This window comes from Oncorhynchus tshawytscha, linkage group LG07 (assembly GCF_018296145.1).
Source record: "Oncorhynchus tshawytscha isolate Ot180627B linkage group LG07, Otsh_v2.0, whole genome shotgun sequence".
In the NCBI taxonomy this organism is placed as follows: domain Eukaryota; kingdom Metazoa; phylum Chordata; class Actinopteri; order Salmoniformes; family Salmonidae; genus Oncorhynchus; species Oncorhynchus tshawytscha.
In genome coordinates, this window is record NC_056435.1 from 4,226,716 (window position 1) to 4,244,662 (window position 17,947).

General features: G+C 45.2%; 1 protein-coding gene across 3 annotated transcripts; it reads right to left on the minus strand.

Moving 5' to 3' along the window:
* Positions 1-3,858: 3,858 nt before the first annotated feature.
* LOC112253716 (ubiquitin carboxyl-terminal hydrolase 40) lies at positions 3,859-17,947 on the minus strand. 3 transcript variants are annotated; one of them, XM_042323930.1, is made up of 30 exons: positions 17,149-17,947; positions 16,943-17,010; positions 16,732-16,845; positions 16,407-16,571; positions 15,751-15,897; positions 15,466-15,609; positions 15,186-15,314; positions 14,939-15,043; positions 14,713-14,820; positions 14,355-14,570; positions 14,066-14,201; positions 13,547-13,890; positions 13,371-13,455; positions 13,191-13,261; positions 12,721-13,082; positions 12,451-12,604; positions 12,312-12,372; positions 9,109-9,162; positions 7,689-7,864; positions 7,530-7,566; positions 7,307-7,371; positions 6,732-6,806; positions 6,515-6,644; positions 6,372-6,454; positions 6,178-6,296; positions 6,033-6,098; positions 5,681-5,891; positions 5,473-5,568; positions 5,239-5,324; positions 3,859-5,071 (listed from the first exon to the last, which is right to left on the minus strand). In XM_042323930.1, the coding sequence occupies exons 1-30, from the start codon at positions 17,339-17,341 to the stop codon at positions 4,948-4,950; spliced, it is 3,924 nt and encodes a 1,307-aa protein (XP_042179864.1). In that variant the 5' UTR covers positions 17,342-17,947; the 3' UTR covers positions 3,859-4,947. The 3 variants fall into 3 exon arrangements, with proteins under 3 accessions (XP_042179864.1, XP_042179865.1, XP_042179863.1); XM_042323931.1 differs by having other exon boundaries at positions 6,372-6,644; positions 13,547-13,718; positions 13,809-13,890; positions 17,149-17,946; XM_042323929.1 differs by having other exon boundaries at positions 6,372-6,644.

Here is a 17,947-nt window from a genome sequence, read left to right on the forward strand (position 1 = left end):
GCCATCTGACATAAAGAAATGCATGTTGGTGTCGTAGCATGCCACTGGCATTTCTCTACCTCTCTCTCGGGTTGGGCCTAAGCTTCTCTCTTTTCTAGAGGCTATAAATATTTGTTACAATTTTAATGTTGTCAAGCACCAAACCCGCACTGCTAATTTAACCCGCAAGCCAGCCACACAAATATGTCAGATGAAACACTGGCCAACTGGTGACTGGTCAGCTTGCAAGCTCTTCACAAGGACTCACTAGAGCGTGATGGAATAAGGAAATCCCGGGCCAGTCAAACCCCCCACAGAACATTATTAGTGAAGGACTGAAATACATTTAAAATGTCACACATAGTTTACATATCAGTACATACACACAATATCTAGGACTAATACAAAGTACAGTGCAAATTACAATATATATAACATGTCCGTGTCTCTTCTCAATCCCCTTTGTGCAGTAAGGTGTTCTTTTATCTGTTTTTTAAAACTTGTTACCTGTTGTGGCAGAGTTCCATGTAGTCATGGCTCTATTTAATACTGTGCATTTCCCAGCCTCTGTTCTGGACTTGGGGACTAGTCTATTTATTGTGGTGTTGAAAATGCAAACCATGATATTGAAGTGCACGAAGTCAGTATGCTTTGTTTATTGGTTGTGTGATGCATTGGCACCGAAACCAGCCCCTCTCACCCAGTAAATTTTGATCAGAATTGGGCTGCCTGTGTGAACACAGCCTTTGATTGTCATCTGGTCTTGGGGTCTATGTAACTACAGCCGATAGACCAGAGTGGGCCCGAATGGACACGATCATGGCTCTATATAAGCTATAGCCTTCAAACTCAACACTGGACTTCAAAACCAGTTCCACTACTTTTTTTTGTTCCCCTCCAATCAGGGCCTGATTTAGACCTGGGACACCAAACGGGTGTATTTAACTATCAGGTAGAACGGAAAATCAGTAGGCTCCAGACCTCATAAGGTAAGAGTTGAATACCCCTGACCTATAGCATATTTATTTTAAGCTATTAAGGTGAATGTATTGACTGAAAGAAGAAGAGCAACTTGGCTGATCATTTTTTTTGTCACTCTGGTATGTTAGGGTGTGGGTCGTGTCTAGCTCGGGTTGTCCTCAGGTCCATTCAGGTATGGGTCGTGTCTAGCTCGGGTTGTCCTCGGGTCCATTCAGGTATGGGTCGTGTCTAGCTCGGGTTGTCCTCGGGTCCATTCAGGTATGGGTCGTGTCTAGCTCGGGTCGTCCTCGGGTCCATTCGGGTATGGGTCGTGTCTTGCTCTGGTTGTCCTCGGGTCCATTCGGGTATGGGTCGTGTCTTGCTCGGGTTGTCCTCGGGTCCATTCGGGTATGGGTCGTGTCTTGCTCGGGTTGTCCTCGGGTCCATTCGGGTATGGGTCGTGTCTTGCTCGGGTTGTCCTCGGGTCCATTTGGGTATGGGTCGTGTCTTGCTCGGGTTGTCCTCGGGTCCATTCGGGTATGGGTCTGATTGTTTTCAGGTCCGGGCACCGGCGGACTGACCATTAAAGAGAAATAAAAATCTCTGCTTGAGGCATAAATAAATAATACAAAAACAGCAGTAAGGCCAAATTCAATGTTCCATCAAATTATTTTTTTCTAATATATTTTTGATACCTACATGGGTCCTAATAATCTAAAGTAAATAGCTAAATGATCCCTGGTATGACCATCTTAAAACAATTCCATATGTTAGCTCAGTAGCAATTCCATACTAACAATTCCATATGTTAGCTCCCGGGCCCATAGACTCGAGGGGGATAAAAGGTCATATATTTTAACAGTTAAATGATGTCTTTACGATAAATCTTTTTTTTTTAAACGAGGAGGGGTGGGGCCTCCAAATGATTAAGTTTGTCCCTGGGTCCAGGTCCAACTTTTTGGACAGGAGAAGACCTCCAATCTCTCCAAAATAAAGACTCAATTTATAAATTTTCAGCCCAGAGCTTCTCATTCCAGACCCTATTTGGGTGCCAATCTGGTATGATTAAATGACCACCCAAGTTTATACCAATTTCTACCAGTCTGTATGTTGATTGCATATATTACTTTCTATTCTTATCCCAAACAATTTCACTGACCCTTGCTTTTACATTTCTTGAATTACCTGACTGGGTTGTTGTTCAAGAGAAATAGCTTGTGTAGGCTCAGATGGTAAACAATCACCTAGGATCAAGACCAAAACCAGGAAAGGTAACCACGCAGTAGGCGTGGCTTGGTTGACATAAACAGTTGTGTCCCTTAGTAACCAGGTAAGTGGTCTCAGTTTGGCGTAGAGACTGAAAGCTGATCGAAAGGTGTGTGACGTACGGCTAAAGAGCTACAGGTAAATTGGGGACGGGGGAGTGGGGGTGTGTACAGTGGTGACCCTCAGTCACTTATTGTGTGTGTGTGGACAACTTCACAGTGTGGAGAATACAGTACTCTCCGAATGACTAATCTCATGCTTGACCAGATGACCCGACTCAAACTCAGGCTGCTGGATATCAAATAATCATCTGATCATTTACTTTGATAGACAAAAATGCCATGTTTTTAACTTATGAGTGAAACAAAAAGTAGTAAAAGAGGCAATCTTTTCTGATGTTGTGAGTTCTGGCTGCTCATGGCCTCGTTGACTGCTGACTACTCCCCTCCTGCTTGTCTTCATGTCTACAGCGACTGGAGAATGAGAGGGACAACAAGGACAGCAGAGCAGAGTTTGCCCTATCCACCAGTAAGACTACAAAATGTTTGAAAATAAATATTGTAATGAAACGTTGAAGTACAAGCAAACCCTGATTGTTCCTTTTTGTATGACTGTGTTTTCTGATGTTACTCCTAATTCTGATCCTCTCTTACACACAGACAGCTGATGCTATTTCTCTCTTACACAGACAGCTGATGCTATTTCTCTCTTACACAGACAGCTGATGCTATTTCTCTCTTACACAGACAGCTGATGCTATTTCTCTCTTGGTCTGTAGTTGCCCCAGCAGCCTACTACCTTCATACAGCAGTTACCACAGCAACAGCCCCTCATACAACAGATGCCCCCTCAGCCAAACCATGCACCACGGTCTGGGAGCATCAAAGGTAAACACACACACACAAATGCCAAATGCAGCTACTTGTGTGCGTGTGTGCGCATAATGTTCATTTTCATGTATGTGTGTGTTAGACATGGTGGAGCTGATGTTGATGCAGAATGCACAACATGATGCTGAAAGCAATGTCTCCCACGGCCCTGTCACCACCTAACCCAGGACAGGTCCGTTTCACACACACCCACATCATTTCTGTCAAATCAAATCGTATTTATCACAAGCGCCGAATACAACAGTTGTAGACCTTACTGTGAAATGCTTACTTACAAGCTCTTAACCAACAATGTAGCTCAAGAAAGAGTTAAGAAAATATTTACTAAATAAACTAAAGTAAAAAATAAAATAAAAGTAACAGAATAAAAATAACGAGGCTATATAAAGGGGGTACCAGTACCGAGTCAATGTGCAGGGGTACAGGTTAGTCGAGGTAATTTGTATATGTAGGTAGGGGTAAAGTGGCTATGCATAGATAATAAACAGCGAGTAGCAGCAGAGTAAAAATGGGGGGGAGTTGTCAATGTAAATAGTCCAGATGGCCATTTGATTAATTGTTCAGCATGTTTGATAAGCATTGTTTTGGTATAGCCAAATATGATGGTTTTATGGAGAATTTTCTTCTTGGTACTGGCAACAAGTTGTAAATTCAAATGTGTAGGCCTACTATGATTCGTGCCTGCTACAGAGAATATGCAAATGATAAAGGTCTGTAAACATGCATCATGACTTCAAAAGAAATAAAACAAGATTTGCAAACATGCATCTTGATCAGTTTTATTCTGTATTTAATCCAAAACACATCTGTCAAACCTTGCCTCTTGGCAATGACCCTCACCACAAGTAGAAGTCAAACTGTACTCAAAACTAACTTAAGTTATTCTTACAGCAAATGAAAAAATAAAAACATCAGATTAGTTAGGAAACCAAATAATCTCATAATTCAAAACAAAGTCGCTCGTATTCATTGTCCAACCGTCATTTCTAAAAGTTATGTATGACGTATTAGTCAAATGATCCATGAATTATTTTAACTCCCTGAAGTCCGACCACACACACCCACCGCATGCACATGAAACAAACATAATTATCGTATGATTAACGTGATCAACTCTGGTACAGAGGCATGATGGGATACAGAGAAAATAATTGGACTCTTTCCCATGTAAGGAAAATGGCGAGAGGGTGAGACCACAAAGTGAAGATGAAGTTAGGAGGGAAAGAAAGGTAGAGCGAGAGAGAGGGCGCAACAGAGAGGTAGAGAAATGAGGTAGGGAGGACTATTCTGGACTGAGCTGAATTGTGGCTCGTCCATGTTAAGGCATGGATATAAATCCACTAACTCTTATTAGAAATATAGGTGTATATATTATCTATAATCTACTGGTACATATCTATACCTCTGTGGTGTGTACCATTGCAAACTAGTCAGCAGATACTGTAAATACATACCAATATATATGTAATACACCCAGTACTATGAGTGGAAATACTGGTTCCTATTGGATCTCATGTAGAAATACTGGTTCCTATTGGATCTCATGTAGAGGGGAGAAGGGATCCAGGTGTAGTGACAGAGAGATGGAAGGAGAGTCAGAGACTGCAGCTTGTGACATTGAGTAGACATTGAGTAGGTCTGTATAGCGAACCAGTAAGTCAGCCCACCACCAGACCTACACTAGCAGTAGATAGCAGATGTATGGGGGGGTCATGCTGTGTGAACACATTATAAAAAATGTTTGGCACACAAACACGTCCCGAAGATTTTTCATTATATTGAGCGATGCCACGGTGAGAAAGTCTGTATGTGCGCATGTGTGTGCGCATGTGTGTGTGTGTGTAAGGCGAGGCTATCGGAACACCCCCACGTTGATTGACAGGGCCACCTCTGTCTTCCTGGTCTTGATTGGCCCCATCTTCTTCTCTGGTCCCACCCTTCGGTTGGTCTCAACTTCAGCCCCCACACCCTGCCCTCTGCAGGAGTAAAGAGGAAATAGTATCAAAGTAAACTGTAGACATTTACTTATGTATTTATATTAACTTTAACTATAAATACACTTTCTTGTAAAGCTAATGTCATACACGAAAAGCAGTGCCAACACTGTGACCTGAGTCTCATTGGATATTTTAAGAAGCCCCACCCTTTCCTGCGTTGCTCCTTCTCTTCCCTCAACCTCTGCTCATCCTGTTGGGTGCTAAAGTCCCGGTTATTGTCAATCAACAGGTTCTGTCCAATCAGAAAAACACCATGTTACTGTCGACGTATTATCTAAATCAGAAAACCATGTCACATTCAATAAGCAAGTTTTGTCCAATTAAAGCAGAGCAGGCTGGAAAGCAACCAATACGATGAACCACAGAGGTGCATTTGTTACCTTGACACCGATGATGTCACCGTCTTTAAGGTGGAAAGGTGCTCCAAGCAGAGACTCCGCCTTTTTCTTCTTCTTCCGTTTGGACACCTGCTGGCTCTGTGTGCACGCATCATTAACAAGCACCAGGAAGAGTCATAAAATAAACCACAGGAGAGTGACAACAAAACATCAGGCTCCCTCCCTTCCTCCCTCCCTCCACATCTCTTACCCAGTTGGAGAAAGTCTCCCAGGTGTGTGTGTGTGGCTGGTGCTTGGCCAGTAGCAGGGAGTCAGGAGAGAGGCCGTATGTTGAGGCCAAGGCAGAGCGTAGCGATCTGGGGGAAGGGTCTCGAGAAGCATCCCAGACCAGGTCCTCTGGAGGGTAGTAACCCCGCTCCCCTGGCACCCCCATCTGGACACGCAGCAACACCTCCTTGGGACTGGGGGAGGGAGGAATGGGGCAATAAGATGGAGGGAGAGGAAGAAAAGAGCGAGGGAGGGAGGGATAACAACAGATCCAGAAATCATGCTTCCGGTATCTGCTTAACTGACCATTGAGAGTAGAATAACCCCAGGCTTACCCAAGATCCTCTTCTCTCAGTAGCTGCTGCACACAAAACTCCACCCCACTGCTCAACTTCAACTTCCTGTGAACAGATACTTGTTGAGAAAAAGAAAGGGACGAGAGGAGATAGACAGAAGTGAGAGGGAGGAGTGTGTGTGTACCTGAGTGTGTGCTGTTGTCCTCTGAGGATACGGGTTAGTCTCTGTCCCTCCAGCTGCCACACACGCAGAAACGCAGGAGTGGGCACACAAACATACTGCAGCTCCGGCAGGGTCAGCACCTAACACACAGAGTATTAACACACACAGTATGGACAGACACAGCCTGGAAGGAGAAGTATCAACACACACACTACCTGAGTCTTCAGCTCTTCCAGTGTAGCCTCCTCTGAGATCTCCACCTGTCCCACAGTCCTCAGCTCCACCATGGCCCCGCCCACTAAACACACACACATTTTAGCCAGTGGACTTAGTTTCATACTGTGTGTGTGTGTCTCACCTGTAGTCATATCCTCCAACCTCTGACCCTCCGTGGACCCAGCGGCCATGCCGTTGACCTCTGTTTCCATGGAGACAACGGAGTAGGCGCTCGGCTCCACATACAGCCAGACTGACAGCTTCAGAAAACCCTGAGAGAGAGAAGGGGGACGTGAGAGAGGGAATACATGTCTGTAGAGAGTAAATGGGGTTGAAAGAGAACAGGAAGTTGAGTGTACCTTGGGAGGAAGTCGTCCCTCAGTAATCACCAGAGCGTCTCCATGACTCATCTTCAGCTCTGAGAGAGACGCCTCCTGGGAAAGAAACGAGAGATTGTGGCAGTTAGTGAAAAAGAGTGAGGAAAATGTATCCCACTTCCAGATTTCGCTGAAGCAATCATTTATTAGGACCCAGGGATTATCGTGAGAATAACACCCAACTATGGCCTGTTCTTAAGCCCGACGCTAAGAAGAGGTACGAGGGAACATCCCTTAGGAGGGTGTTATTCACTGATAATCCCGGGTTCCAGGGCCCTTATTGCTTTAACAAAACAATTGCCGGCATATAAAAAAGATGAACAACCTGTTTTCATAAAAAATATATATGTTTTAGACAAACCTCAACTGTTGAGACACATTTTTTCCCCAGGGAGATCAAGTTTATTAATTGCCTGGCTGAGCTGTGGGACGCTGAAGGAGCATTGCTAATTCAAATTAAGCTGTTAACAGGCATTACCTGGGGGATTGTCGTGAATAACTCCCTGTATCAACCAATCAGCATCCAAACAACCAGTTTTATAATTCTGGTTACTCACCTCATCCATCAAAGCCTCTCCCACATCCTCACACCAGTCCAGCCTCCTTAGATGCCACCCGTCCCCTGTACATACAACACATACCATTACACCACTACCCCTACACCATTACCCCTACACCACTACCCCTACACCACTACCCCTACACCATTAACCCGACATCATTAACACAAAAGCACACACAAGGGAGAAGGGACACACTCTTATAATCCAATAGTTTTACCTTCAAGTCTTGCTGACTCCAACATTTTCTTGAGACACTACAATAGAATGTATAGATAGGATTAGCACTCATTAGCAGAGAAGCAGATACACTGTCTGACAGAGAGACAGACACAGGCAGGCAGGCAGATATATAGAACGACCAGCAGACATTCCCCACCTGTTTAACTGTGCTGGAGCGCTCTACAATGATTTCCCCCTCCAAGCCAGAGGAGGGTGCTGTCCCCACACTGAAGTACAGGAACAGCTGTGTGTCTTTGGGGGCCGTTCCAGGACAGAGGGACAGGGAGGTCATCAGCCTAACCCCAGCGTCACGAACACTCAGCTCCTCACACACTGTGGGAGGCAACACACACACACACACACGGCTTGACGTTCAGGTAAATTGCCAGTGGCACACCGGGCCATTGCCAACTGAAAGCTACTGCCCCCCCCAAAAAAAAAATCTATATCAGGTGATTTTATCTTTAGTTTGCGGGCTGAGCAAGCTAGCCCATAATAACCTACCCTCCATACACAAATAATTACAATTTACTTAACAATATCACATTTAAATTGATTGGATGGAAAAATAAAACATCTCGCAATCTCAAAAAGGGTGTTGTTATTGTTGCGATTTTGAACAGTCAGCAGGCTACAGTTGTAGGGCCAATAAAATCAGTTTTATCTTTAGATACATTTTTCCCAGTTTCCGAGTTCTCAGGTTCACTATCAAAATCACTCTTATTTATTTATAGAAAAACAACAAAAATTGAATATTTTAAGTCCACAACAATGCTTAAAGCACATCGGTAGACCACTTTTAAGATCTGGGAAAAATCCCAAATGTTTAAAAAAAATTAAATTGCTCACCTTGCAAGAGACCATTGTGTTTGTCTAGCAGTGTAGAGCTACTGTACCATGGAGCCTACAATATACATGTGATGGCAGAGTTTGCAAAACAAATGCCCACCCTATTTATACAAATCTTCCTGAAATAATTGTGCCTGGTAGGCCTCCTGTGTAGTCAACATTTACCTGGGAAGGTTATGGAAAGCCTTGAGAAACTTTCATTCAAACAGAGCATGATGACAAAACTGTGCATTGCAAAGATTTAACCAAGACTTTGGCCAAACATCTTAAATACCTGTGTTTCATACCCATTGTTGTCTTATAATATCTACCAGTAAATGCTAAGTTGAAACATGTTTCCTTCATACCCTACCAACAACCCTACTACTGTCCTTCTTCTGTGTGCAGCTCCACACAACTACCAGTGGCGAGCTGCTCACTCTTGCTGCCCGACAGATGAACTAGTCAGTGAGCGTGTTATAATCTACATAAAGAACTAACAGCTTTGGGAATTTTGTCGTTTTTTTTCAACAATTATACATATAACCTAGATTGAAAATAGAATTATTACAATATTATTTTGGGGGGGCCATTGACGTGGAGGTTTGACTGGCCTGGAGGGCTTCCAAAACCTACCCGGGCCAGCAGGCAGCCCTGTATGTCGAGCCCTGCATCAATACATACATACAATTAGGACGAAGTAAGAGTTAGATATGTTTATGTGTGAGCGTCATTGGGTGTTACAGTACCTGGGGGCAGGAGTTTCCCTGTACGGTCCACCTGCCTCAGACAGCATGCCACACCTGGACAGAGATACACACACCAGTGAAGAGACAACAAACACATATCTACCGTAATAATACTGGCTGTATTAGGAGTGGTAACAGTAACAGTACCTTAACTATAGCTGATGATATTAGGAGTGGTAACAGTACCTTAACTATAGCTGATGATATTAGGAGTGGTAACAGTAACAGTAACTTAACTATAGCTGATGATATTAGGAGTGGTAACAGTAACAGTACCTTAACTATAGCTGATGATATTAGGAGTGGTAACAGTAACAGTAACTTAACTATAGCTGATGATATTAGGAGTGGTAACAGTAACAGTACCTTAACTATAGCTGATGATATTAGGAGTGGTAACAGTAACAGTACCTTAACTATAGCTGATGATATTAGGAGTGGTAACAGTATCTGACCTACAGCTGATGATATTAGGAGTGGTAACAGTAACTTAACTATAGCTGGTGATATTAGGAGTGGTAATAGTAACAGTACCTTAACTATAGCTGATGATATTAGGAATGGTAACAGTAACAGTACCTGACCTAAAGCTGATGATATTAGGAATGGTAACAGTAACAGTACCTGACCTAAAGCTGATGATATTAGGAATGGTAACAGTAACAGTACCTGACCTAAAGCTGATGATATTAGGAGTGGTAACAGTAACGGTAACTTAACTATATCTGATGATATTAGGAGTGGTAACAGTACCTTAACTACAGCTGATGATATTAGGAGTGGTAACAGTAACGGTAACTTAACTATATCTGATGATATTAGGAGTGGTAACAGTACCTTAACTATAGCTGATGATATTAGGAGTGGTAACAGTAACAGTACCTTAACTATAGCTGATGATATTAGGAGTGGTAACAGTACCTTAACTATAGCTGATGATATTAGGAGTGGTAACAGTACCTTAACTATAGCTGATGATATTAGGAGTGGTAACAGTAACAGTACCTTAACTATAGCTGATGATATTAGGAATGGTAACAGTAACAGTACCTTAACTATAGCTGATGATATTAGGAGTGGTAACAGTAACAGTACCTTAACTATAGCTGATGATATTAGGAGTGGTAACAGTAACAGTACCTTAACTATAGCTGATGATATTAGGAATGGTAACAGTAACAGTATCTGACCTATAGCTGATGATATTAGGAGTGGTAACAGTAACAGTACCTTAACTATAGCTGATGATATTAGGAGTGGTAACAGTATCTGACCTATAGCTGATGATATTAGGAGTGGTAACAGTAACAGTACCTTAACTATAGCTGATGATATTAGGAGTGGTAATAGTAACAGTATTTTTTATTTCACCTTTATTTAACCAGGTAGGCAAGTTGAGAACAAGTTCTCATTTACAATTGCGACCTGGCCAAGATAAAGCAAAGCAGTTCGACACATACAACAACACAGAGTTACACATGGAGTAAAACAAACATACAGTCAATAATACAGTAGAAAAATAAGTCTATATACGATGTGAGCAAATGAGGTGAGATAAGGGAGGTTAAGGCAAAAAAGGCCATGGTGGCGAAGTAAATACAATATAGCAAGTAAAACACTGGAATGGTTGTTTTGCAGTGTAAGAATGTGCAAAGTAGAAATAGAAATAATGGGGTGCAAAGGAGCTAAATAAATATATACAGTAGGGGGAGAGGTAGTTGTTTGGGCTAAGTACAGGTACAGTAATCTGTAAACTGCACTGACAGCTGGTGCTTAAAGCTAGTGAGGGAGATAAGCGTTTCCAGTTTCAGAGATTTTTGTAGTTCGTTCCAGTCATTGGCAGCAGAGAACTGGAAGGAGAGGAGGAATTGGTTTTGGGGGTGACCAGAGAGATATACCTACTGGAGCATGTGCTACAGGTGGGTGCTGCTATGGTGACCAGCGAGCTGAGATAAGGGGGAACTTTACCTAGCAGGGTCTTGTAGATGACCTGGAGCCAGTGGGTTTGGCGACGAGTATGAAGCGAGGGCCAGGCAACGAGAGAGTACAGGTCGCAGTGGTGGGTAGTATATGGGGCTTTGGTGACAAAATGGATGGCACTGTGATAGACTGCATCAAATTTGTTGAGAAGAGTGTTGGAGGCTATTTTATAGATGACATCACCGAAGTTGAGGATTGGTAGGATGGTCAGTTTTACGAGGGTATGCTTGGCAGCATGAGTGAAGGATGCTTTGTTGCGAAATAGGAAGCCAATTCTATATTTAACTTTGGATTGGAGATGTTTGATGTGAGTCTGGAAGGTGAGTTTACAGTCTAACCAGACACCTAGGTATTTGTAGTTGTCCACATATTCTAAGTCAGAACCGTCCAGAGTAGTGATGCTGGACGGGCTGGCAGGTGCTGGCAGCGATCGGTTGAATAGCATGCATTTAGTTTTACTTGTATTTAAGAGCAGTTGGAGGCCACTGAAGGAGAGTTGTATGGCATTGAAGCTCGTCTGGAGGGTTGTTAACACAGTGTCCAAAGAAGGGCAAGAAGTATACAGAATGGTGTCGTCTACGTAGAGGTGGATCAGAGACTCACCAGCAGCAAGAGCGACATCATTGATGTATACAGAGAAGAGAGTCGGCCCAAGAATTGAACCCTGTGGCACCCCCATAGAGACTGCCAGAGACCCGGACAACAGGCCCTCCGATTTGACACACTGAACTCTATCAGAGAAGAAGTTGGTGAACCAGTAATGGTAGGGAGTGGTAACAGTATCTGACCTATAGCTGCTGCTATTAGGAGTGGTAACAGTATCTGTCCTATAGCTGCTGCTATTAGGAGTGGTATCAGTTTCTGACCTATAGCTGCTGCTATTAGGAGTGGTATCAGTATCTGACCTATAGCTGCTGCTATTAGGAGTGGTATCAGTATCTGACCTATAGCTGCTGCTATTAGGAGTGGTATCAGTCTCTGACCTATAGCTGCTGCTATTAGGAGTGGTATCAGTATCTGACCTATAGCTGCTGCTATTAGGAGTGGTAACAGTATCTGACCTATTGCTGCTGCTATTAGGAGTGGTAACAGTATCTGACCTGTAGCTGCTGCTAGTAGGAGTGGTAACAGTATCTGACCTATAGCTGCTGCTAGTAGGAGTGGTAACAGTATCTGACCTATAGCTGCTGCTAGTAGGAGTGGTAACAGTAACAGTATTTGACCTGCTAGATGCTCCTGTAGCTGCAGCTCCGCTATGGCCCTCTGTTTCACCTCACATAGGAGCTAGAAAAGAACACACACACATTAACATACTAAACACACATACCACCGCCACACGCACCCACACACTTGCTAGCTCACCATGTTTCCAGAGGCAGGGACCTTTGCCCTCATCCTCTCCTCCTCTTCCTCCCCCCCTCCTCTTCTTCTTCTCTCTGGTCGGTATTCCACCAGAAGCCAGCGACAGTCTGATGGTGTTGTCACGGTTACCATATCACCACTCACACTGAACACACTGGGAGAGAGAGACATTACACACACAGCCATAGCAAACACACCAACCACACCCCATATCTGTCAGTCACTTACACAGACTGACACAATGCCACGCACACACACCATGCTGCCTACCTGCTGTCCTGTGTCTGTGGCTCCAGCACCAGCAGTGCGTCTCCATCCTTCAAGGCCAGCTCCTTCAGGGTCCTCTGCATGTCTCCAGGAGGGAATACCCTCCACCCGCTGGCCCCCCCTCCCTCCCCTCCCCTCTTCTCCTGACACAGGAGGCTCTCCTGTGGCTCCCCTAATGCCTCCCTCACCTCTCCTAGAGTCACCCTCCCAGCGAAACCCCTCGACTGCTTCGTCAGCCCCGAGCCTCCTTCCTCTCCCACTCCCCCTCCCTCCCCCTCCTCTTCTTCTTCTCCCAGAGAGGGGCGAACCACGGTCAGCAACACTGGTTCCCACTCGGCTCCTGTTTGGACAGTCGCCCCACATACCTGAGGAAATAAAGGGGATATGATATGACCCGACAGCCGTTTTGGTTCTAGGACGTCCAGTAGCAGTATGTACAACGGTGGATTGTGTTGATTCGAGTGTCTCCTCACCTCTCTGCCGTTCCACACAAACAGATCAGTGCCGGACAAGATGCCTGCACTGTAAAGAGACACCTCGTCATCTGAAACACACACGTACTAAAGTTCAGAATCAACTCTCACAGAATGGACATGCTGCAAATGTGTGCGTGTTTAAGTGTGTGTGTTTAAGTGTGTGTGTGCATGTCTCACCTGTGAGAGTGTTGTAGAGGTGAAGGCCGGCTGGCAGACTTCTGGCCACAGTCAGAGCCATATCCCCCTCCCAGAGATCCTGCTTCTGAACACACACACACACAGGTTTGAGCTTTTTGCTCAGTGCCATGGCGGCATTAAGGAAGTGCGTTAATGAGTCGGAGGGATGACATCACCTGGTAGATGATCATTCGCAGGTCTCCTACGGTCCTGCAGCGGTCGAAGGTGAGGTTGGTGGCCTCTTTCTGCTCTATGCTGATTGGCTTAAGAGCTCCGTTTTCCAACCTATAGCGTGGCGCTAGGTGGAGACGCAGCTCAACACTGTTATTGCTGGCCTCAAACTCCTCCCTATAGCAGAGTGCACACACACACAGATAGCCGCAAAACATTGCAAAATACAGTCTTCGTTTATGTGTGTGTGTGTGTACACGTGAGTACCGTCTCTGTTGTAGTCTTCTGTTCTCCTCTTCAGCCATCTCTAAGAGGTGAGGGGGAACCTGATACCCAGGATTCCTCAGGGCTGCCAGGGGGAAAATCTCATTTGAAAGACTGTGTACGTTTTCATGTCTCTCCTTCACCATCTCTCTTCCTCTCCCACTCGCATCAAGTTTGGATGTGGCTCTCCTTTCCTTGTGTTCACTCACTCCCTCCCTTTCCTTCTTACGCCTCTCTCCCACACACAAACACCCACGTACCTCCAGAAGGCCTGCGTAGCAGTGTTTTCCTATAGAACAGCATGTAGGCACTCTCCTTTCCCTGGTACATTTTCTCTACGTCTCTCTCATGGATCGACGTCACTGTGGAGTCATTCAGATCAAACCAGTGGCTGCCCTGTGGAGAGATGGAGAGAGGAAGAAAGATGCATGGATAAATGGAGATTCAGAGCGAGAGAGAGAAAAAAGATTTAAACATAACCAATTGCAGCATCAACATAGCAGACACACCATCATTAAAGCAGAACCATGAGAGGTCTAACTAGTGTACCTGTGGTTCTGGTGCCGTCTTCGGTTCTGTCTCCAGTCCTGGTTCTGGTAGGTGGTTGGCTGTGTTGTTGTGGACTGGGTCTGGGGTAGAGCTAGAGCCAGGGGTTGGATGGGCTGGGCTGGAGGGCTGGGTCACCGGGCTAGGGGGGTTGGCTTTCAGGGCCACCCAAGTGCCATTATTGACCAACACAAACACATCACTGTGGTTCTGGAGGAACTGCAGAGGGAGAGAGGAGGCGAGAGGGAGAGGGGGATGAGTGGAAGGATAACATGTAGAACGATGTAGAGGAGATAAGGAAAGCGAAGTGTTTATGTGGCGTTGTGGAGCTCTTGGGGGACGCCCATCAGTCATGTCCTACCTTGCCTATGGGGCCGTGGAGTTTCCTGTACTTCTTGCTCCAGGAAGAACCGATCTTGTCCATCAGTCTCTGACCCAGCTGGTCCAGCAGCACGCTCCTGCTCTCCTCCTACAGGCCAGGAGGGGAACAACACCACATTAAGATCAGATACAGTCACTGGACCTACTGATGATGTGGCCCGTGGTGCTCTCGTTCCATTGGGTTGAACCAGCATGCTTTGCGTTACCTGGGCTATTATGGAGGAGAGTACAGATAGAGGGTCGTCTTTCTCCGGCTCAGTATACGCTCTCACTTCCTTCTTCTTCTGAACCTTGGGTTTGGTATCCTCCTCCTGATACAAACGCATACGTGAAAATACAAAAGACACACACAAACACACAATTCGCTATTAGCATATTTAGTGACATACTCTAAGCCTCGATTGTCTGATATGCAATTGTTGTTCTCTCCTCCTCCCTCCCGCGCTCTCTCACCGGCGGTTCCCACAAGCCGAGGTGGTCCATGTCTTTGATGTAGACGTGGTAATGGCCGCCATAACAGCCTCCCTTATGGATGATGACAGAGAAGAGTTCATAGGAGTACTCTGAGTCCTCGTCTTCAGTCTGGGAGAGAGGGTGACATAGCATAGTCATTATAATGCGACATAACATGTTCTTAAATGGTTTGACATTATATGTACTCTACATGACTTAGTTAAAACAAGAGTAAGTGGCAGTGAAGCAATGCCGATCCATGTGTGTGGTTGTCCAGTACCTGTTCACAGAAGGGCCTGAGGTTGATGGTGAGAGGGAAGGTGTAGCGACCAGTCTCCTTGTAACGCTCGCACCTGGCAAAGTCAAAGTTAAACCTCAACAGAGACACTGTCAGGAAGGGAGGGAGCTTCCTCAGCTTGGCAGACTGCAGAGGGAGAGGGAGAGAGAGAGAGAGAACAGAGGAGAGGGAGGGAAAGAGGGAGCAAGGTTAGAGAGAGTCCTGGAATCAGTACCAATTCTAGAATAAACAAGTACAATTTAAATCCATGCCAATACTCCTACTAACCTTAGCAGCAGTGACTAGTTGGTCACACTGGCCACAGCGGTAGAGGTTACTGCCTTCAAACATCTCCTCTTCCACAAACATGTCCCAGAGCGCCCCTTCCAGGCCACACACACCACGTACACACACCGTCAAGTCCAGGAAGTCCTCCTGAGAGGTAAAGAGAGAGCCAAGAGAATGAGGTGTTAGCAACACAAAGATACGCGCAGGTACAGATAAACACATGTACCCGTGTTATCTCAATCTCTTCATTCAATGACTCAATCATGGACACTCTTACTGATAGTTGTGGCTGCTTTGTGTGATGTATTGTTGTCTCTACCTTCTTGCCCTTTGTGCTGTTGTCTGTGCCCAATTATGTTTGTACCCTGTTTTGTGTTGCTACCACGTCGTGTTGCTGCCATGTTGTGTTGCTATCATGTTGTTGGCATGTGTTGCTACCATGCCGTGTTGTCATGTGCTGCTGCCATGCTGTTGTTGTCTTTGGGCTCTCTTTATGTGGTGTGGTCTCTCTTGTCGTGATGTGTGTTTTGTCCTATATTTTTAATCCCCCGTCCCCGCAGGAGACCATTTTTTGCCTTTTGGTAGGCCATCATTATGAATAATAATTTGTCCTTAACTGACTTGCCTAGTTCAATAAAGGTTAAATAAATAAAAACCTGTCTCTGGCTGATGTTGCCACACTCTTTGCAGAGAATGCTGTTGACAGTGGTGCCATGGTAGAGGCGCTGGATGAACGCACTGCCGCTGGTGTCCACTAGGGAGTGCTCTAGGGCACTGAACAGAATCCTGTTCAACTCCTGCACATCATGTTGCCTGCTCTCCTATGGGAGAGAGATGAGAGGGAGTGGTAAGCAAAATACTGTAGGCGAAAGTGATGTAGCATTATATAAAGCAAGCCTCATTCTCTAGTTTAGTCCCTGCATCACACACACCGCCATTCATACACACGCTCGTTCCCATGCTCGTGTTCACACACACTACCTCACTGTTGTTCCATCCGAAGCTGTCAGTGAGATCAGTAGTAGAGGCACTCTGTTGGTCCACCAAGAGTAGACGAGCAAACAGCCTCTGGAGCTCCAATGGAATAACCCTGACCTGAGAGACAGAGTTAATGTACTACTCAAACACACCAATACAAATAAAGACATGCACACAGTGAGGAACACACACACTCCAATGGTTGGTTCTTTACCTTGGCCTCTGGTTTGTCTTTGTCCTCCAGGCAGCCCAATTCCTTTGGACCCAGACTGAACAGCTCCTCTACACACACACACACACACACACACACACACACACACACACACACACACACACACACACACACACACACACACACAGTATTTCAAATACAGTATGAACCAAAGACAGAACACCAAGTGACCTGACTTGACCTCTCACCTCTGAACTCCGGGGTGAAGAGCAGGGTCTGGAGCAGCGAGTTGAGGTAGCACGTCCCTCCCTGGTTTTTAATCCCACTGAGGTTCACTCTTCCCCGGGGTGGAGGTGGCTCCCCTTCCCCCTTTACAACTCTACCTCCGGAGGGAGCCAGAGAATATCCCTCCCCCTCTTCCTCGAAAAGACTCCCAAACATGGCTGGGCATGCGTCTGTTTCTCTCTTTCCTGTGAAACGCACCTTCTGGGGACTGAATTGAATGTCTAATTGTGTTCACGATCGCGTAGCTAGCTAACCAATGGCTCCTCTTGCTATCTCATCTTGGTCTTGCCTAGCTCTCTGTTGATAGTAGTGGGACTGACTCTGAAATAAGACGACTTTACAGGGGTAAACATAGCTATGAATAGAAAAATAGTGTGTTCCCGTATTGTGCTCGAGTAAAAGCAATTATTGTAGTGGTTAACAAACAAGCTATACAATCATTGCCTTTACAACACGAGTTAATTTAGTGTGAACCGAGTTTACAACAGCTAAATTCGGACCGGTGACAGACCTACCTGGCTATCTGACTCGTTAGCTATCAAGCAAAACGTGTTTCAGCGTTCCTGACGCAGATAGAGCTTTAACTCCAGAAATATCCTGATGCTTTTTTGGAAAGTTATACTCGAAACCAAACTCTGTCTACATTCCTCTGTTTTAAATAAGAGAAAACACGAAAAAACGTAAATAAAAACACCATTGATGAACAGTGCGCAGCCATAATGTCCAAAGGGTAGAGTGGGGCATTGTGGTAGTTGTAGTGTC